Raw genomic sequence first — 21,147 nt, forward strand, 5'->3', positions numbered from 1 at the left:
AAGTAGTAAGAGTGGACATCTTTGTTTTGTTCCTAATCTTGCAGGAAAAGTTTTCAGCTTTACTATGGAGTATGATGTTAGCTGTGGGCTTGTTATATATGCCTCTACCATATTGAGGTATATTTCTTCAATATCTGATTTGTTGAGAGGTTTTTTTTTATCATGAAAGGTGTTAAATTTCATCAACTGCTTTTTCTGCATCTGTTGAGATGACCGTATGATTTTTACCCTGCGTTTCGTTAATGTGGTGTATCACACTGCCTGATTTGCGGATGTTGGTGAATGTTGGTGGAGGGAAGCCTGGTGCCTGAGTCCAGGAATCAGTCCTGGACCCTGGATCCACTCGAGCCCGAGTCCATGGGTGCTGACCTTGTGCTGTGGTGGACCTAGAAACAGGGACCACAGGGGCCAGTCTGGCACTGGAGCAGGCCTGGAATTTGGGGCCAGAGGGACTGAACTGGAGCTGAGTCTGAAGGTGCTGGCCCGGTGCCCAGGGGCAAGCCTTGCACTAGTGCAAGCCTGGATTCTGGGAATGCAGGAGTGGATTCCTTCTTAATTCTTGATGGCATTCATGTTTTTTCCCCCAAAATTATTTGGCCTCCCTATAATTTCTTTTATCCAATCTTTCCTACTTACATCAAAAGAAATGTATTTTATATAGATTACACACACCTATGCAGTAACTCATTATTCATGATTCCATATTTCTGAGTTAGCCTTTTGCTGAAATGTATTTGTAACCCCCAAATCAGTACTTTCGTGGTTATTCATGGAAATGTGTGGAGCAGCGAAAAGTTTGGGTTATACAACATTCCCATTTCCAGCTGAGGTCAACAAGGTGAGCTCTCCCTTCTTTCAGCTCCCACAGTAAGTGTCCTTTTTGTTGTCTACTTAGTGCCATTTTGTTTTTTTCAGCTTTGTACTTTCTGTTCACTATTTTGTTGTTTCAAATGGCCCCTGACTGCACTGCCAAAGTACTCTGTCATGCTCTTAAGCCCAAGAAGGCTCTGATGTTCCTCACAGAGAAAGTACATGTGTGAGATAAACTTCTTTCAGGCATGAGTTACAGTATTGTTGGCTGTGAGCTCAACGTTAACAAACTAACAGCACGTAATAAATAAGGTGTCCTTAACAGAAACACAGGTAAAACTAGTTATGTATTAGTTAGTTGATGAAAATGTTGTGACCAGAGACTCATAGGAACGTAGCTCTGTATTCCTCTTAGGAGCTATGTTCAGCAGTTGTAAATTTAGTATTTGCGGGGTGCCTGGGTGGCTCAGTGGGTTAAGCCTCTGCCTTCGGCTCAGGTCATGATCTCAGGGTCCTGGGATAGAGACCCGCATCGGACTCTCTGCTTGGTGGGGAGCCTGCTTCCTCCTCTCTCTCTGCCTGCCTCTCTGCCAACTTGTGATCTTTCTGTCAAATAAATAAATAATCTTTAAAAAATTTAGTATTTGCAATCACTTTATAGAACATAACTACAAAGAAAAATGAGAATTAGCTACATATAACATGAAATTTTACATGCATTATAAAATATACACAAATAAAACAGACCATACCTAATATTAGCAAAAGAAGTCGTGTCTGACATTTACTTAACAATTTCTATAGCAAGAACCTAAGTAATTTTTATGCATGATTTCATTTTGTTCCCTCCTCAAAGCTCTATTATTTTTCCCATTATACAGCTGAGGAAAAGGAGGCCTAGAATTCTGGGTAAATCACAAACCTGTGAGTGGGAGATACCAGAGCAGTCTGACTCCAGGGCCTTCCTCCGTTAACCAACAGTTTTGCCTCTTAACAGTGATTTATTGATTTGGTTAAACAAGCCTCAACAACCAGTGTTAGGCATTGGGCTGGGAGCTGGAGACAGAGCTGGGAACACGGGGGCCTTGGTCCTGTGGCCTGTCCTGGCCACTATTGGGGATACAGGCAACTTAGAGTCCATTTTAAATAATAGAGTTCTGTTACTTAGAAAAGGGGAAATACGAGGTGATGCGAGAACTCGTAGGAGGGGCGCCAGTGAGATCTAGGACTGTCAGGAAGTGTGTTCTGAAGGAAGTAATGTCTAAACTAACCCTCATGGTCTATGGAGGCCAGTTCGAGAGCTGAGGGAGTAGAGTTCCTGGTGGAGGAAATCAATATGGGAGTATCCAGGGGCCACACAAAGAAGTCTAGCTCAAGGTAATGAAAGAAATCCCTTTTCTCTCCTCTGGTTTTCCTCCTGTGTGTGTGTGTGTGTGTGTGTGTGTGTTGTGGGCATTTATGTAGAAAATATCAAAAGATTCTGAGTCATTGGAGGATGGATTGTAAATGGCTTTGCAAGTCTATTAGGGATTATGGACCTCACGTTAAGAGCAATTGGGAGGTCCTAGAAGATTTAGGGAAGAACTTTATACAGACACAAATACACATGTATGTACTAGTGTACTTCACTTTCTGATGGTACCGGCATCGGCCATTCCTCTGTAAAGTGCACTGACTGAGAGGTTAGCAGGGTACAGCTTCCTGCATGTTTGCTTGGTTTGGCTCTCCCAGTTGGTTTGTGTGTATGCCGAGAGTCAGTTATGTTTGTTCCTAAATGTGTTTTTGCCAGTTCTATGTATTTTAAGGAATGGATGAAATATAAATTTGAACAAAGCATATTTTTCTATGAAAACAGAGTTTAATACTAAATGGGTGAACAGATTGTAAAATTTGGGAAAAATTCAAATAGAAAGATTTGGAACTCAGATTGCTTGTCAAGAGTGTTTAAGAACTCTTTTCACTTAAACTACAAGTAGTAGAGGTGTATTATGATTGTGGTTTATGACCTTAAACCCGAGGGTTTGGTTAGATACTTATAAACAGTCCTGGTCCGACATCAGAAGATGGGTAAATAAATGTACATTTGCTTGTTTTAAAGTAAAATAAGCAGTTTAAAACACATTTAAGATATATATATTTTTTTCTCTCTTGGACAACTTCTTTTTATTCACTACTACCCCTGGTTGCATCAAATAATACGGCTTTTGTACATTGCACAGAAATTAGACATACTATATGAGTAATGGAGCATTTAAAAAATCATCTAAAAACTATCTTGATAGACAAAGCTTATTTCTGTAAACAGTCCATAGTATTTTTATTTTATTTATTTGACAGACAGAGACCACAAGTAGGCAGAGAGAGAGAAGGAAGCAGACTCCCCGCTGAGCAGAAAGCCTGACGCTCGATCCAAGGACTCTGGGATCACAACCCGAGCTGAAGGCAGAGGCTTTAACCCACTGAGCCACCCAGGCACCCCCATAGCATTTTTTTAAAACAGTTCATAGTATTGAAGAATTTGATGTTCACCCTCCATAAAATCAGTGGCTTTGCTGCTGGAGGATTAGTTTCTAACATATTAAAGCCTTGGCCACCATAAGACAAATGACAGAAATCCTGGCCACATTCCTTTTTTCTGATCTGCCAGTCAGGTTTTTGGAGCTGTTTTCATTTTCTCCTCTCCTCTCTCCAGGAGCAGAGGTAACTTGGAAGAAAATGCAACAAAAACAGCTTGATGAGACTAATAAAGGCTCTCCGCATTCAGCCTCCTACCCAGTAGCTCCTGCTCACACAGGCAATGCAAAGCCAAGATGGAACAATGGTGTTTAATGTCAGGGGCCTCACTCTGGCATCTATTTTCCAAAACTTATGTAGCTCACATAGTTCCTTTTGGTCTAATAATCACTAAAAAAAACAATGCAAACTCAGGTAAAAGTTTTCAATGGTGCAGAAAGATGAAGTCACATATTACTAGCTCAGCCTTGGGCAAGACAGTAGCTAGCCTCTCTGATTCTCCATGTTTCCCTTTGTTTACAGGATAATGAAAGCTCTTCTACAGGATTGTTCTAAGAGTACAATGAGATAATATATATAAAATGGCTATGATTTTTATTATTATTTTCTTTGTGGTTATATAGGTACTATTTTCAGGTCATTGAGCAAAGAATAAATTTTCCCTACAGAGAAGTTTTTTTTTTCCAGGAAGTTGGAAACACTGGGGAGGACCGTGCAGAAAAACGGTGAGTGTTGGAGTGCTTGGGTGGTTTGTCGGTTAAGGGGCTGCCTTTGGCCCAGTGTTGTTCCCAGAGCCTGTAGGATCAAGCCCTGAGGTGGGCTCCCTGCCTGGTGGGGAGCTTGCTTCTCCCTCTCCCTCTGCCACTCCCCCTGCTTCTCCCTCTCCCTCCGCCACTCCCCCTGCTTGGGCTGCTGCTCTCTCTCTTTGTCTGTCTATCATATAATAAATAAAATCTTAAAAAAGGAAAAGAAAAGTGAATGTGGAATGGGACGATCCAATCATTCACATCAGCCAAATCAACTACGGTAGGAAGTGCTGTGAAGTCACATCAGACCCCACTGACATTATGCTAAATGTCTGGGGTGTCCGCAGGCGCTCCAAATGCAGAGACCACAACTGAACACGCACGGCTTCTGGTCTCTTCTGCAGTCCGCACCACCAGTGAACCTTTAGGATGCTGGAAGCAGCCACCCAAGGTCCCAGTCTGGTCATTTGGGGGTCTTTCTCCTTCTCCCTACCCCACCCAAACAGTCAACTTTCTCTGTGCTTCTAGCCCGGTATACTGAATCTCCTATGCCTTTCCTCTCCTTTCCAGAGTCACAAGACTGGAGCAGCTCATCACCGCTTTTGGGAACACCTCTAAACTGACCTGCAGTCCTCTAACGGATCCTTCCATAATCGTCTTCCATGCTGAGAGCAAAGCGGTCCTGCTGGGCCGACTGGTACCAAGTTGGGTCCCTGACTGGTTTCCTTCAGTACTTCACAATCCCTGGCAGCATAAATTTCCGTTTCCTCACAAGGCCACCTAAGCTCTTACAGGAGCTCATGTATAGGAAGGTTTAAACAGCACCCGGACACGGTGAACTCTACAGAAGTATCTGCTATTATTTATTTGTTTTGTTTTTTGTTTGTTTGTTTGTTTTTTACATTTTATTTGTTTATTTGACAGAGAGACAGCGAATGAGGGAGCACAAGCAGGGGGAGTGGGAGAGGGAGAAGCAGGCTTTCCCCTGGGCAAGGAGCTGGATGGGGATTTGATCCTAGGACCCTGGAATCACGACCTGAGCCAAAGCAGACGCTTGACGACAAAACCCAGGCACCCTGCTATTATTTCTTTTAGTGACCTCATTTTCATTCTCATTGCTCAGCAGTCATTGCTCACAATTTTCCAAGCATACAGTGTTTACTGCACACCTCTAGCCCCCGCACCCCACACACAGACACCCCTGCTCCGGTTTTCAGACCACCTGGCCGCACCTTCTACGTGAGGAACTCTTCGTCCTGGTGCTTCAGAGCGCGCTCCCCACGAGTCACCTTCTTGCACATTCTGTGCGACCTCAGCACGTGGCCTTGTGTTTCCAGGGGTAACCACCACACTGGATGCTAATTTGCTTTTGTATTTCTCGACCCTAACAGGTAGGAGCTCCCAAAATGCAGGGACTGACCTCGCTTATTTGAAGCGCCCACTGTCAGACCTAATCTCGTTTAGGAAATGTGGGTGTTTTTGACCAAATGAAAAGTGCACGCAGCCACCAGACAACATGTAATTAAGACTAGTTGAGAACGTAGAAATTCCCGTTTGAGCAGAGAGAGGCAGTGGAACCGTAAAATCCGTAGAACCGCGTTGATTGTCGCCTGTCCTGGCGGTGGTGCGGCACAGCCTGCAGGGCTAAGAGGTCCCGACTGGTGACCGGTGGGCGCTGCGTGGGTGTTTCGGGAGAGTAACCAGTGCGCCACCTCCTCCGCTGCTTTGGGGTCAGGTGGTGGGAACTGTATCCACCTTTCCGCAAAACGTGCCCTGTCTCCGTAGGGCTGGAGGGTCTGCTCGCCGACCAGCCCCCCGAAACCGTCTTCTTGCCCATTTCCCCGCGGAGGCCGTCACCCCGCGCCCCAGCACCGCGCGGACCGGGTGCCCAGAGCAGGTGCCCCGCAGCCCCGCGGCAGGAGGCGGCGGGAGGCGGGAGGCGGCGGGAGGCGGCGGGAGGCGGCGGGAGGCGGCGGGGCCCGGGCTGCGGGCTCGCCCCGCCCTGCGCGTCACGTGCGCCGCGCTGCGGGCTCCCCCTCCTCCGCCGCCCCCGTCCCCGGCGCCGCCTCCCCGGCCTCCTCCTCCCCGCGAGGCGCGCGAGGCAGACGGCGCGAGCCCGAGCGAGGAGCCCGCAGCCCGAGCCCGGGCGTCCGCCGCCGCCGCCGGGAGCCCCGCAATATGCCGCCGCGGCCCCGCGGCTCTCGGCCATGGCGAGGCTCCGCCGGCGCGTCCCCTGCGCCCTGCTGCTCGGCCTGGCCGCGCTGCTGCTGAAGGCGCGGCTGGTGCCCGCGGCCGCTCGCGCCGAGCTCGGCCGCTCCGACCTCAGCCTCATCCGGCAGCAGCAGCGGCAGCGCGAGGAGGCGGCGGAGGAGAGGCCGGAGGCGCCGGCGGTGCGCCCCACCGGGCCCGCGGCAGGTAGGTCCAGGCGCCCGGCCCTGCCCTGGCGTCGCCGCGGGGAGCTCGCGGGCCCCGTCGCCGCCCCCCGCGCCCGCTCCCCAGCGCCCGACCCTCCGCCGCCTCCGCGGACCTGCCCGGACCCCGCCCGCGGCTCGGCGGCGCGCGCGCTTCGGGGACCCGCCCTGTGGGCGAGCCCTCGGGGCAGCGCGGGACCCGCCGTGGGCCGGGGAGGGGTCGGCAGGGCCCGGGCGAGTGGCCGCCCGAGGCCTCGCGTCCTTCCCTCCCTCCTCGCCGAGCCCTTCCCCGCGCGCGCCTCCCCGGCCCCGCCGGCGTCTCCGCTCCCGGAGACCGAAGCTTCTCGCCGCGGACACCCACGCGCCTTCCTCGCAGCTCGCGCCGCCGCTGCGTTTACGTGTCGATCCGGGGAAGCTCGATTCCTTTTATTTTCCGTTTCTGGGTTTTCTTGTCAGTTCGCAAGAATTCCGTCGGGGTGATGAGACGGAATCAGCAAAACGGAGCCGGAGCGGGGGTGGAGGGAGGGCGCAGAGGAGCGGCGGGCGGGGACGACGCGGTCCGTGGTGACGCCGCGGAGCCTGCGGAGGGTCCCCGCGCTGTGGGCGCGCCTCGAAGGGCCGGTTCGGCGCCGCTCGGGGAGGGCGAGTTGGCGGCTGGACCGCGCCCCGGTGCCCCCGTGCGACCCGGCGGGCGGACGGACAGCGGGACGGTCGGTGCTCACGGCCTCTCCGCACCCCTGCCCCAGCGCCCTGCCTGCCGCGGGGCTCCCGCTGTTTACGGAGGGAAAACCCGCCCCTTGTTTTGGCAAGCGCGCTTAGCTTCCCGCAAAACCGGAGTGAATTCTATTTTAACGCTGGTTTTGCTTTAAAATCTGCCTCGTGACATGCAAGACGTTGAGAGGGAGACGCTGGGATCGTCTCACTCTGTGCGCGTGGCCCGGGCAGTGCTCGGGCCTGCGGCTGCGGTTCCCGACTCGGTGGTTTAACGCGTCGGAGCCGAGGACGGAGTCGCCGGCGTGTGCGGGAACGTGCGCTGCGGACCGGCGTGTGCGGGAGCGTGTGTTGCCGACCGGCGTGTGCGGGAACGTGCGCTGCCGACCGGCGTGTGCGGGAACGTGCGCTGCGGACCGGCGTGTGCGGGAACGTGCGCTGCCGACCGGCGTGTGCGGGAGCGTGTGTTGCCGACCGGCGTGTGCGGGAGCGTGTGTTGCCGACCGGCGTGTGCGGGAGCGTGTGTTGCCGACCGGCGTGTGCGGGAGCGTGTGTTGCTGACCGGCGTGTGCGGGAGCGTGCGTTGCCGACCGGCGTGTGCGGGAGCGTGTGTTGCCGACCGGGGTGTGCGGGAACATGCGCTGCCGACCGGCGTGTGCGGGAACGTGCGCTGCCGACCGGCGTGTGCGGGAGCGTGTGTTGCTGACACCCTCTAAACCAGTTACTAACACTCCAGCGCGGGTACGAGTCCCGAGAGGAACGCGGTGAGCGACGGTTTTCCCTGCGCTCCGGGACTCGGGAGCTCCCAGCGGCTCGAGGCTGCCCGAGATTCGGAGAGCAGCTGAGAGCCGGTCTGGTCCGAGAGGATTTCGGGCGTCAGTGACAAAACATTTCCGAGAGTGGTGATGGGTTCTGTGCTTTGCAGTGTATTTTTATTCTGATACATCTTATTTTCAGAAATACTAGTTAAATGGCTTTTGACTACGATGGTGTATGTTGTGATGAAGGTTATGAAAAACTGCAACATAGGAAAACTTTTGTATCGAGCTGCAAATTAAAATGCTTATTTTCTGTTATTTGTGAAAATATTTTTGAAAATGGTGCTTGTTTGGGAAACTCGCAGTTTTCGTCTTATTTACATATTAGCTTAATCAAAATAAAGGAATTATTACCAAGCAGATCAAACCGGAGCCTGCAAAGTAATCGATTTTGACTCTTGCTTTCCCTCAAAAACTAACTTCCCAAAGCCAGTGGCAAAGAAGAGAGCAACTCAGTTGACTGTGGTTTTAGTTACTGAAATACCGTGTCCTTTAATGAACTACAGCCAATAAACAAACGAGTTAAAATACTCCTCCGAGCACATCGTCGCGGATTGAACTGGTCCCATTTCCACCTTGGTTCCTTGAGTGTCTGTTCTCTCTCCCAACTGATGACCTTCTGGGAAACATTCCATAGGCTCACTGCTGCCCCCAGTCCTCTGGCTGACTGCCCTTCTCTTTCACAGTAGAAGTCCAGACACCGAAAATGGCCCACTGAGGCTTAGAGCCTCCCGGGGCACCCCCCCTCCTGTCTCTCACTTCTCTGACCCTCGCTCACTCCAGTACATCCACACTGGTTCCCTGTGTCCTCATTTGTGCCGGTGGGCCCGCGTGGGACCTTTGGCCTTGCCATTTTCTCCGCCTGGAATTCTGAAACTTCACTTTCCTCAGGTTTGCTCAGTGTCACTATCACAAAGAAGCCTTTCCTGACCAGCTCAGTTAAATGGCCATCTTTATGCCCTTTTGTAATGCTGCTTCTCCCTGGTGCTTGCTACCCTCAGCCCTTCCTCTACGCCTGCCTCCTCCTGCTAGAATGTAAGCTCCGTGAGGACACGGACTTTGTTCTGTTCACTATTACGTTAAATTATTCTGTATATTTCAAAGACCTGGAAGGGCATCCGCTGTGCGTAGGCAGGGATAAATGTGTTCAACGAGTGAATGAATGAGTGAATGAATGAATAAACAAATATGCTGACATCAAGGATCTTTCTGATCCTTTCTGGGCGTTTGCTACTTCATCATCTTGTGAAATTCTGCACCAGAGTTTAGTGAGGGATGTGTTAAAGGAACGTTGGGTAGACATATTTCTAAGTAGAGGTTACATGAAGTTTAGATATTTAGCTTTAGCTAATTTCAGTGTTTGTCCTCTTCCGACTCTGGAGAGCTGATCGATGCCAGCACGGAGTCGGCTCCTCGCGCCTGTCCAGATTCTTCACCCAAGGGCAGTTACGATCCCCTTACGACCTGGGAGGTATTAACAAAACTTTAAGTAGCTGTTACGGAGCTCGGGTTAGTTCTTTGACTCTGCTTGGCGCTTCTGATTCTTTGGACACATTACGTGAAAAAGTATAGGATTTGCCACAAGCAAAACTTCGAAAACTAATATGGCATCTTTGGTGACTGGTACATGACTGAGCCTTGTCAGTCCCCAGTAGAGAAACTGCGCATTGACCTTGGTTCGTGTTCTCTGGATGTTATTATTCTGAAAATGTATATCTTTGTATTCCTGAGAAATTAGGAAGTGAAGGTGAAGAGTTGAGTATGAGATTGAAATAATCAGGACGTAAAAAACGTGAGTTTTTGTCTTCTCATTAATTATAAAACACCACCTTCGGAGCGCAGAGAGAGTAAAGGCTGAGGCGGAGGTCTGTCAGGTCTGTTGTCACCTCCAGTGCAGGCAGCCGCTTGGATTTCTCCATCCGCACCCGTGCTTGTTAGAAAGAAAGATGGGAGGGCGCAGGGGAGAATTAATCTGGGGGCTGGTGCTAGCTGGGAAACCATACCCTATTCACTCTGATGGCCCGTTAGCCGGGAGGCTTGCTGGGGGTGGGGCCAGGGGAGCCCGAGAAAACCGTGAGCTCCATTTCAGATTCTCCACGTGAGGTCACACAGGGCACCTCCACGCATCTTTCTAAATGTCTTCTGCTCACAGAAGAAGCTTCTTGAGAGATACATTTTCATGGTATAAGATTTTTGATGGTACATTTCACTGATACATATTTTAGCCTTTTGATTTTGGAAAATGTCAAACATATAGAAAGTAAACACAACAGCATTTAAGAAGCCCGCACTGGTCTCCCAGCCGTGACAGTGGCTGAATTCGGCCACAGTGGTTTCACACACCCATGTGCCCATCCCACTGTGGGATTTTGTTGGGGTGGGTTGCAGGGGAATGCACATACATCGAAATGTCCCTATCTCAGGTGTACTACTTTGTATTTTTGACAAATGGATAGGCTCATGTGACCACCAACCCTATGAAGATAGAGAACCTTTACATCACTGTAGAAAGTTCCCTCCTGCTCCCTTTCCAGGCAATCCCTGTCCCTTACCAAGAGATGACACTGTTTTATTTTTATCGTGCACTAATTTTGTGCATTTTCTGGTGCCTCATAACATAGGGTCATATAGCATGCGCTCTTTTGTGTCTGGCTTCTCTGGCTCCATCTAATTTTCGTAGGTTTTGTCCATATTCTTGTGTGTTCAGTAGTTTCCTTTTACTGCTGATCCGTAGCCCATCATAGGGATTACTCCAATTTTGTTTATCGCTTCCGTCTTTTGATGGCGATTTGGGTCATTTCCAGCTTTGACTATTGTACGTGAAGCCGGTACATTCCTGGACAAATCATTGGGTGTGCACATCCTCATATCTCTTTAGTAAATGCCTAGGGAATTGCTGGGCCAAGTAGTATGCTTAGAAAGTTAAAACATTTTCCCCCAATTCTGTATAGCTGGAACACAGTTCATAACCTATAATTTAAAAATTATGAAATTCAATAGTATTGCTCTATGCTTTCTTTTTTTTAATTAGTTTAGTTTTTGATGTACTGTTCCGTGATTCACGGTCTATCATCCGGTGCTCCAGGAAATCCGTGCCCTCCTTAACACCCATCACTGGGCTCACCCATTCCCCACACTTCTCCCCTCTAAACCCTCAGTTGGTTTTGTATAACCCCCCACCCCGCTCTGATTCCCCACCCATTCTTTCCTTCCTTCTCCTAACTGTACTTTCTATTAAATTAAAATAACTTGATTTAAAGAAACCTCATTGAAATCTCCCATCCATGAAAACATTTATTTATTTATTTATCCCCCCCCATTTCAATGAATTTGAAAATCAATAAGAGAAGTGGGATTAAAAATGGACTGTTCTACCTGAAGTACTCATGCTTTAAAGGCCGTAGTCCCAGATAGGGTAATCATGATTTCTTTCCAGGATTTTAGTAACCAAAGGGGGCTATTTCTTGGTGTTCATTACTGGTTGAAAAACACATGCCATTGTGTTGAATTTGAGTTCAGTTTGTTTTCGTGGTGGTTTTGTAATGTTTTTAATGTGACTGAACAGAAACAACCTTTTTTTTTTTTTTGAAACATAACTACCCCCCCACACCCTCCAGTTGAGTTTGTAAATTTTGACCTGGACTCTCTTTCAGGTTTGTCTGACTAGGTTAGCTGAGCGTTGCCATTCGTGGGCTTGGCTCAGTGTGGGTGTCTTAGATTGCCTTAGCTAGAACATGGAAACAATGTTTTCCATCTACTATTGGTAAAAAGTGTACTTTGTAGTATTTTCCTGGGAAATTCCAAAACCTTAAAAACTGTGTGTTGTAATGCAATACCTCATAAGCTTAAGAAACAGCCTCTGTTTGCTTTAAAGATTGTTTGGAGATGTCCCTTTAGTTCGCCTTTTGTGTAAGCACAGCCCATATGCCTAGATCATAGCCAGTTGTCTGCTTTTTAAGTTCTCTTATGACTGTGTCCGTAGGACCAGGCAGTATTCTTAAGTACTTGGTGATGAGGTCTGTGACTATAAAGGCCCGTTCCCTTGAGCCTAAAACGAGTGATTCTGAGTAGGGTATTTCATTTCACGTAGGGTAGAGTGTGTGAAGGAGACGTTAATCATTGTCTCTCCTTACTAACGTAGCAAATCTGCCGCTGGAATCTGGAGAACCCAGACTGTAACTCGCCCCAATACTGCATTAAGCTTCTCTGAAACCTTTAGTTGATAATGCCTATTAAGATATCTATGTTAAGGTTCTATGTCTTGCACAGAAATTAAGATTTTAAATGAACTTCATTTATATGGGAGTGAGATTTTGATTTCTATTTAATGTGCATTTTTCTGAAGGAGGTTTTTATATCATAATTAGGAAATAATTCAAAAGTAAATATTCATTAGTATTATCAGCTATTGTACTTAGTTCAGTTTTGTTTCTGTTCAGTAAAGAAATGTTATTTAAAAATGGTGTAGTTTTGGGGCGCCTGGGTGGCTCAGTGGGTTAAAGCCTCTGCCTTCTGCTCAGGTCGTGTGTCCTCAGCGGGGAGTCTGCTTCCTCCTCTCTCTCTCTGCCTGCCTCTCTGCCTACTTGTGATCTCTGTCTGTCAAATAAATAAATAAAATCATTAAAAAAAATAAAAACGGTGTAGTTTTAATGCACTTGTTGGCTCTGTGGACATGGAGAACACGTACGCAGGTAAGGCAATACCGATTCGTATCTATGGCCCTAAATGCTAGTTGGTTTTAGGTGACCAGTTAGTTGGAAGCTGGTAGAAATGTCCAGTCTCAAGCCAGAGCTCATGTTGTGAGGACCCTGGCTTATTTCTGAGGAAGGTACTTGAGGGACATGGTACAATTCCAGACCCTCTGACTTTAAAAATAAAATGAATCCAGTATCTGTGGTTTTGTTCCCAGGTAACTACTCCCCTGCTTTATTGCTGCAAACAGGATGGAGAGATGGATGATTTGTTTTTCCTAGTGGATTAGCAATAACCAGGAGTTGTGTAGAAGTTGGAAGTGTCTTGGAGTTTCTGACTTACTGGATTTTGTGGCCCATTCCACCCTCGCTTACTCCCCTGTTTTTGGAAAGGATAGAAATTAAGTTGTCAAAATATGCTCAGTATAGTTAAGTGGATTATGGTTCTTCAAAACTTTGAACATGTTCTTTCGTGTTTGTACGAGGAGAGTTTATAAATGCCTGGGTGGCTGAGACAATGTTACCAAAGAGATCAGAAGAATATCTAGTTTTTGTAAAAATGAAAACAGGGAGGCCCTACCTTTTATGTAAGGGGGAAAATGTCACCAAAAGTAGTAGGAATAGTGGTATTTATTTAAATATTTGACTAAGAATAAACTATGCATGAATCAGTGGTAAGAGTATGCATGAAATGCAAATTATGATTAATTAAATTTGTATACCTAGAGTTAGGAAAAAATCTACTTACTTATGTTTAAATGAATTGATATATTCCAAAGCTTTACATTTACAGACAGATACCTTCTTTTCATAAAATAAGTACTTCCCAAAATATAGTTTCTAATATATTTGTGCTAGTAGATTTTGGATTTTTAGCTGAAAAGCTATGATTTAATACTTACTAAATTAATCAGAGTTTAAATCTCATTCATAATCATAAGAAAATTTTTTAGTAATGTATGAAACAACTAATCTCATCTTCCAGTGTTATTTATAGTGGAACAGTATCTAATATCAATTAAAATAAGTAATAATTAAAAATACAAAATTTTTACTTTGCAGATTATAATAAGCCTTCTTGGAACCCTATGCTCTTAGAACTAGAATGAGGTAGTGTTCCTTAGTGTTTTGCCCTGGCAGTGTTTGAAAAGTATCTGACATGAGCTCGAACACATCCGTAGCTGAAAAGACGTTGCGGTAGCCCGTGGCAGTTACAAAGTCGGATAAAGCTGAGCGCTAAGGACAATCTGATGTTTTCCCCTCACAGGAAATACGACTGGGATGAGTGAATGTTTTTATCATCTAAACTTCCCCGTCAACTGATTCAAGTTTGCGAATGAGAAAAGTCGAAAGAGTGTGTGTTGTAAAATTCCTTCTGTCCCATAGTGTTTCAGAGAGGGAAGGTCTTGTGAATTCATAAAGCTTGGTTAAGTGTGGGATGTGAAAATGGAGGAGGGAAGACTTTGGAGTCTGAAGAGAAAGGAAGGAGTCAGAAGTGCCATAACTCACTGCGAGGGTCTGAGAGGGGGTCGGGTCGGCAAGTTCACGGGAGCGGAGATCAGGCACCAGGCGTCACTGTGTGTATGAGGGACTAAGCAGCCAAGGGAGGGGTGTAGGGGGTCCATGGAGAGCCCGGAATTAATGATGCGATCTGTAAGTGTCTAGTATTCAGAGTCTCTCTAAGATTTTCAGAGGCATCTTTGACCCCAGAAGTGTTAAGAAAACCTGCCCATGTTAATTAGTCCTTTGTGAGACGACCCCATAAGAGGAAGGCGAAGGGAACATTCAGACTCAAATAGCAGTTTTGTATGTTCTTAACATGGGAAGTTTCTCTGTTGCTGTGCACACGTGATGGGTAGAATCAGGAGGTGTGGCGGCAGCGTAAGTCACCCTCCGGAAGGCTTTCACCCTTGCGAGAATGGGTGGCTTGGGATGCGTGTGCCTTGGTCAGTCCCTTCATCCTTCGGCTTGCGTCCCTGCTGTAGAGTAGCTACCAACACCCGACAGAGCTCTCTTGCTAAACCCCATGACTCTAGGTTGCTTTATATCCAGGCTTTGTTATGTAATAAACTGGTGGGATACCTCATACCTGAAAAAACCCTCTGTTCAGAATTCGTGGGCGGTCAACCCAGAAACTCTCTGTGTCTTGGCTTTCGGCCATTCCACAGAAGAATGGGGTCACTGAGATTAAGTTAATAATCTTAATAAGGGCGCTAATGATTTGGTGAGTCATCTAATCCCTCCAAGTCTGATTATAAGCCTCAATCAGTTTTAGCAGATGAGGACCTGCTCGGGTTGTTATTAATTCCCCAAGAAGGCATTTATAAAAACCCAAGCCTTTCCCCACCAGTGAAATATGTATTAATCTTTGGTCTTTAAACAGTTTTGGGGTCAAAATAGTCATTTCAGCTTACAGTGATTTAAGTCTGCCGCAGATGAACTTGCTGCTTTCATTACCAGTGCTCCCCTGGGCTTTCAAAATTAATGTTGTTCCTAAACTCACTGAAACCTATATATTTTCTTCCTCACTTTTTTGATTCATGCCTTTCCTGACTTCACTAATAACTGAGTACATTGGAAAAATGAGATTCTACAATGAGGGCATAGCAGAGTAAAGAATTTTCTTTGTCTTGAGGAACAACTTCACATAGCAGAATTTTTCTTTCCTTCGAAAATCCAAATGCAGAGATTTGTATTTCAACACATTTTGATGTTTCGAAGATAAATAAATGTGTTGCCACTTGGAAAATTGCAGCTTCAGAGAACAGCATGGGATACAGACATGGAGGCAAAAACGAAGGCGGCATCCCTGCCGGATGCAGGTCTTTCTGTGAGCACTGTGCCCGCACACACAAGGGGCGGCTTCTGGTCTAGAACTCGGGGCAGGGACTGTGTGTGGGGCCCATCATGGATCCGGCAGCTTGAAGACACGTCTAACAAAGGCACGTGAAAATAGGCTGGCCCGTTCTACTCCCCTTTCCTCCCTGTCGGCATGCCTTATCAATAATATAATACCGAGTCTGTAGCTTTGCGCAATTGGCTGTGCAATAATTATGTTACTTTAAAAAAGTGACAGCTAAGTATTAATGTTAGATCCATAAAGAGCTTGATACTGTAATATGTAGGTAATTAAAATATCTTTATATTCTAAAACCTAAAAATAGAAAAGATAGTGTATTTTGTTTTCATTTGATTTCACATTCCTGACTCTCTTACCGCTCTTCCCTCTCACGAGGATCTCATCCGTCTGCGTTGCTTAAATGCCGTCTGTGTGCTGGGACTCCCCAGAGCTCACTCCTGCATACGTCTAGCAGTTACTTCACATCTTTGTGTGGCTGTATCACAGCCATTTCCGTGTAAGCATGTCTAAATCTGCCCATGATGTTTTTCATACTCCTTCCAGGATAGAAAAATCTCCTCCTTTATTGCTTTTCTTTCCTTTAACTATAATGCCCAGAATTTATGTATCTTATAACTGGAAGTTTTTAGCTTTGACGGCCTTCTCCAAAGTTCCTTCCTTCCTGTTTTTTTTTTTTTTTTTTTTTTTAAGATTTTATCTACTTATTTGACAGAGAGAGACCACAAGCAGGCAGAGAGGCAGAGAGAGAGAGGGAGAAGCAGGCTCCCTGCTGAGCAGAGAGCCCGATGCGGGGCTCGATCCCAGGACCCTGAGACCATGACCCGAGCCGAAGGCAGCGGCTTAACCCACTGAGCCGCCCAGGCACTCCCTTTCCTGTTATTAAAGACAAACGAAGAAGATGAGGACACTGTCCTGCCATTTCCTCCACCTTTTCATCCAGTGAATCCCCAGATCCCAAGTTTGTGTCCCAAGTGTCCTCCTCTGCTAGGTTTTCTCCATCGTCCCCGCCGCTGCCCCTGCTCAGGTTATGCTCTTGCTCTACAGGTCAGCATACTAACGGCCTCCGTGCGTCCATTCCAAAATCCGTGTTCCCCAGAGCAGCCTTGGGGATCATCTGCTCCCCACCCCGTAGTGGTGGTTGTATTTTTAAATACAAATCTGATCAAGCTTCCCATGACATCGCGAGCCAAATCAAAGGTCTTAACGTGACCGACGAGGCTTTGCGGGATTTACTATTCCCGTCTCCACTCTGGCCCTCGGGGTCTGAAGTGTCTCCAGTTTTGCACCCCAGGGACTGTGATACACACACGGACTCGCCTGGCTGTTGCGGTCAGACGTTAGCTTAAATGCTCCTTCTTTTAAACGGGTTTTCTGGACTTTCCAGACTGAGCTAGGTTCCTCTGTTACGTACCTAAGTACCTACTTGCTCGAGGCGTGTAGTTGGTTTGTAGCGAGACGCCCCTCTGTGTTTCTGGGCTGTCTTCTCTGCACTAGAAGTCAGATGAGACCCGGTGCGGTCACTGTTTGTGGGGTTGTGTTCCTGTAGAAATATTTATTGAGTAAGTGAATGACTCCAGAGAGAGAAATTCTCAGTTGAATGCTTTCTCTCATTTACCTGCTTGAGTTGGCTTCTCTAAAGAGTGTATTTAGGAGCAGGATGTTATAGAGGGAAAAGGCTGTAGCACTTTCAGAATGAAGTGGCCAAAGTGTGTGTATTTGGGATCAAGAGAATGCCTGGTTTCTTTTTTTTTTTTTTTTTAATATTTTATTTATCTGTTTGACAGAGACAGACAGGAGAGAGCAAACACAAGCAGAGGGGGTGGGAGAGGGAGAAGCAGGCTTCCTGACGAGCAGGGAGTCCCGACATGAGGCTCGATCCTGGGACCTTGGAATCTTGACCTGAGCTAAAGGCAGACGCTTAATGAGGGAGCAGCCCTGGTGCCCCAAGAATGCCTGGTTTCCAGAGTATATCTGAGAAGAGGAATGTATTGACTCAAACTCAATACAACACGTGTCGGTTTATATATGGGAACAGAGATGATATCCAGGATTCCTACAGTGACTGATTTCATCCATCTTCTTCTCTCCCTTTTGAAACAAAACTCACTGGGTATCTACCGTTCGCCAGGCGCTTCCTCCTCACCGATTGCAGGGGACGCGCAGTGGGGCCGTAGAGACAGAGACCGTAAGTGATGGTAGCGTGTGGTGAGGGCTGTGCTGTGAGTGGAGAGGATCCTGTGGAGACGGGGTTTGAGGAAAATCATTTGGCCTGTGTCCTGGAAGAAAGCACACTTAAAGTGAGTTGCAGAGGGATGTAAAAAAGCAAGAGAAGGACATTCTTTTCTTATTTTTGATCTGGATTTTTTTCTGTGGTAACGATACAATAATTCGATTCCCTTTTATCTTTGCTGTTCTCTGGAATTTGATTTCCTACTTCTACGGCTCATCATTTTGAGATTAAAAGAATTAATAATAATGCCGCTTCTTTCACAGTGCCCGCAGGCTTCTTGAAGACAGACTGATGATATGCCTGCCTCTCTTAAAGGAAGGAACTGAATCCAGAATTCCAGCATCAGCCCGTTTCTGTCAGTGTGGCCCTGCTGTGTGACCCCACAGGCAGTCCCTTCCACCTTTGCGCTGATACTGCCCCGTGAGGCCAGCCGGGCTGTCTACCACCTGACCACATTGTGCTGTTCTCTTGATATGTCAGTCCTCGACATGAGCACAGCAGACCACTTGTGTCTCCGTGTCTCCTAGGACCTCCTTCCCTCCCGTCCGAGCCAGCCGGGCCGTTTCTCAAATGTGTCGTGGCTCCTCTTCTTTCCCTTCAGTGACCCTAACTTCCGTTTCCACACTCACCAGAAGAAGTGCGCCGTTAAACTCTATGTTGGTAATGATTGTGGCTGGCCGTCCGAACTGACACTTTTTAAAAAGTGTAATTTGCAAAGCAGTTGCTTGGTTTTTTGCTAAATCTGAAAGTTTATGACCGCTAATAGGTAGGAATTTTATGGATCCGTGAAGTTCTTCTCTGTGAAAGTTAAGCCAGAGGTGAACTCCTCGCCAGAGGCCATTTAGCTGAAAATTGCTAAAGCAAGAGAAGGGGCACCCCGTGGACTGGAGCTAGCGACATCGATGTGTGCTTGTGGGAGTAAGTGAGGCTCGCTCTTGCCGCCTGAAGCATTTTATCATGCAGTTTCTGAAATTTTTTTTAAATTCCTGAAATGTTGTAAATCCTCCAGGCTAGAGGGATCGAGACCCTGAAACAGCTGCTCACGGGGAGAGCATCTCCCCAGTGTGTTCGCCTCTCAGGCTGCTTCTGTGGTTCTGTCTCGGGGCTCCCCTGCCCGTCGCACCGCGAGCCCCAGCACTTGAAATGTAAACCGTATTGGCCTGGGAAAGCCAATATAGAAATCTGTTTCGCGGAAGACCTTGTGTTAACCCAGCAGAGCTGCCCCCGCCCCCCCGCCTCTCCTGCGGAGAACCAGGCATCGCCCAGGACTCCGCCTCCTCCCTCTCACCTGCCGCTCGAGGAATTCGTGCCCACTGCAGCATCGTCGTGGCCGCTCCTCCTGGCGGCTCTCGCGGCCACTTGGTGGGTCCAGGCCCCGCCTGTGCTGTGGGTCTGTTACGGTAGCCAAGTCGGTCTCGCTGTTTGCTTCCGCCGAGCCGGACCAGACCCAGCTGCGTGGGCCACTTGCAGGTCGCCTCCTTTTCCTAACTTTCATCATGTCGTCCTTAGATCGTCATTAAGATTTGGATCCTCTGTCAGACTCTACGTCCCGCCAACTTTTATAGTAAATATTTTGAAATATACTGAAAAATTGAAGTGGTGTAGTGAATATTCACATGTCCTTCCCCGGGACGCAGCAGTTGTCAAAGTTTTGTCGTATTTGCTTATCTCTTGCGATTTGCTTTATCGCACACGTGGGTGCATCTGGTACCGTGGAACCAACTGGAACGTGGTCGCAGGCATCCGGATTTTCCCTCCCTGAAAGCTCCCGTGCGCCTCTCTGAACATCTACGTAACTTTTGATGAACAAGTAATCATTCTTTTGAAATGGTGAAATAATTAACTTTATAGTGAACTGTATAAAAATTAATGAGGAAAAGATAGAGCTTCAGTAACAAATGATAGATTGTGTGGGGCGAATTCTTACGAAGGGTTCACTTTGATTTGTTATATTTTTGCAAATAACATCTTACTTATATTGCATGTACACCACAGTGTGGTAGGACAGTGCTTTGTCTAAAGGTAACGTTTTAGTCAGTTATGGGACTCTCCAAAACAGGGGGTTCTGCTAGGCTTCCAATTTATTTTGTTCCTTGGTCATTCCTTACCACTCAAGGTCAGTTGTTTACATGTAACCTCTGTGTGGTCACATATAGAATTGCATGGTACCTCTCTTCCCCTTTCTTTTTGCTGCCCTCACGCATCCACGTTTGACGGTGGGAACGGTCAGATGTAACACCGAAGACTTCTCATCTGTGTGGACAGAGCTGGTAGCCTGTGAGCAGTAACACAGAGGGAGCTCCTGGTTTCCGTCGTTCCCAAGGTCCGGCCAGATTACTGTTCTCCTTTCCTTGTATGACTTGATAAGTTCCCATTTTTGCCTCAGCAAATTCTGGTTGGATTTCTGTTAACTAAAAACCATAGCAGGCTCAAAATGTTATCTCCTGCACTAAGCCCTAACTCCAAGCAAATTTTAAATTTGTTGACATTTTCTCTCCCCAGGGCCCTGCCCTCCCTCCATCTTGTCTGTAACTCCCCCAAACCCCAGCTCCGCTCTGCTTTGACCATGAAGCTTTTCCATAATTATTTCCTCTTACTAGATCACGCACAGTCTCTGCTTGGCGATTCCGTACCTGATGGCCGGATGTGGTAGGTCGGTCTGTTTCTGCCGTGCTTGTCTTTCTCTTGAGCTGCTGAATGCGTTCAGAGCACAGACCCGTTCCTTCACCGTTTCCCACCCCAGAACGCCCAGCACGCTGCATGTGCTCGGGGAAAGCATGTTGATTCGTCCATGCCATGACTCTGCCTTTCGTTATTTATGTTATTTATGTCTCTGCCCCTCGTGCCTGTCATGGTGCTCTGTACAAGCTGGAACTCTACAGTTCATGGTAATGAAAAAAATGTGTGTGTCCTTAGACTTAGGAGTATGGGGCAAATGCTGAGGGTATTAAAATGATTTTGAGGACAATGAAAAATACTACATTATGCGTTAAGACCGAGAACCATCAGTCTGATAGTAATACACTAGTATAGAGACTCGTAAATGGCTCAGTGGTTAATCCTCTGCCTTTGGCTTGGGTCACGATGCCAGGGTTCTGGGATCGAGCCCCACTTTGGGCTCCTTCCTCAGCAGGGAGCCTGCTTCCCCCTCTGCTGGTCCCTCTGCTAATGTGTGTGCGCAACTGTGCACGTCTCTCTCTCCTCTCTTTCATCAAAGAAATCTTAAAAAAATCTTAAAAAAAAAGATGAACCAAAGTATAATGGTTAAGTCTGGACCACTGTTTAGAGTCCTTTCCTTTCCCTGCCCTATATCTTTGTTTCCTTCCATTTTTACTTTTATTTTTTGTCCCTCATTA

At 47.3% G+C, this 21,147-nt stretch overlaps 1 protein-coding gene and 1 long non-coding RNA gene across 2 annotated transcripts in view; both read left to right on the plus strand.

Annotated features, from left to right (window-relative positions):
• The first annotated feature begins 2,069 nt into the window (after window positions 1–2,069).
• On the plus strand, window positions 2,070–4,890 carry LOC122901698. The gene is made up of 3 exons (XR_006383654.1): window positions 2,070–2,187; window positions 4,012–4,049; window positions 4,641–4,890. It is a non-coding gene; the product is annotated as an uncharacterized LOC122901698 (long non-coding RNA).
• Window positions 4,891–6,241: 1,351 nt separating this feature from the next.
• FAM171B (family with sequence similarity 171 member B) overlaps window positions 6,242–21,147 on the plus strand; it is a 64,355-nt gene continuing 49,449 nt past the window's right edge. The window contains exon 1 of the mRNA XM_044241117.1: window positions 6,242–6,485. Within this exon, the coding sequence (XP_044097052.1) occupies window positions 6,278–6,485 (208 nt within the window). The 5' untranslated portion in view covers window positions 6,242–6,277. The remainder of the gene's footprint in view (window positions 6,486–21,147) is intronic.

The sequence above is a fragment of the Neovison vison genome, chromosome 3 (assembly GCF_020171115.1).
Source record: "Neovison vison isolate M4711 chromosome 3, ASM_NN_V1, whole genome shotgun sequence".
Lineage (NCBI taxonomy): Eukaryota > Metazoa > Chordata > Mammalia > Carnivora > Mustelidae > Neogale > Neogale vison.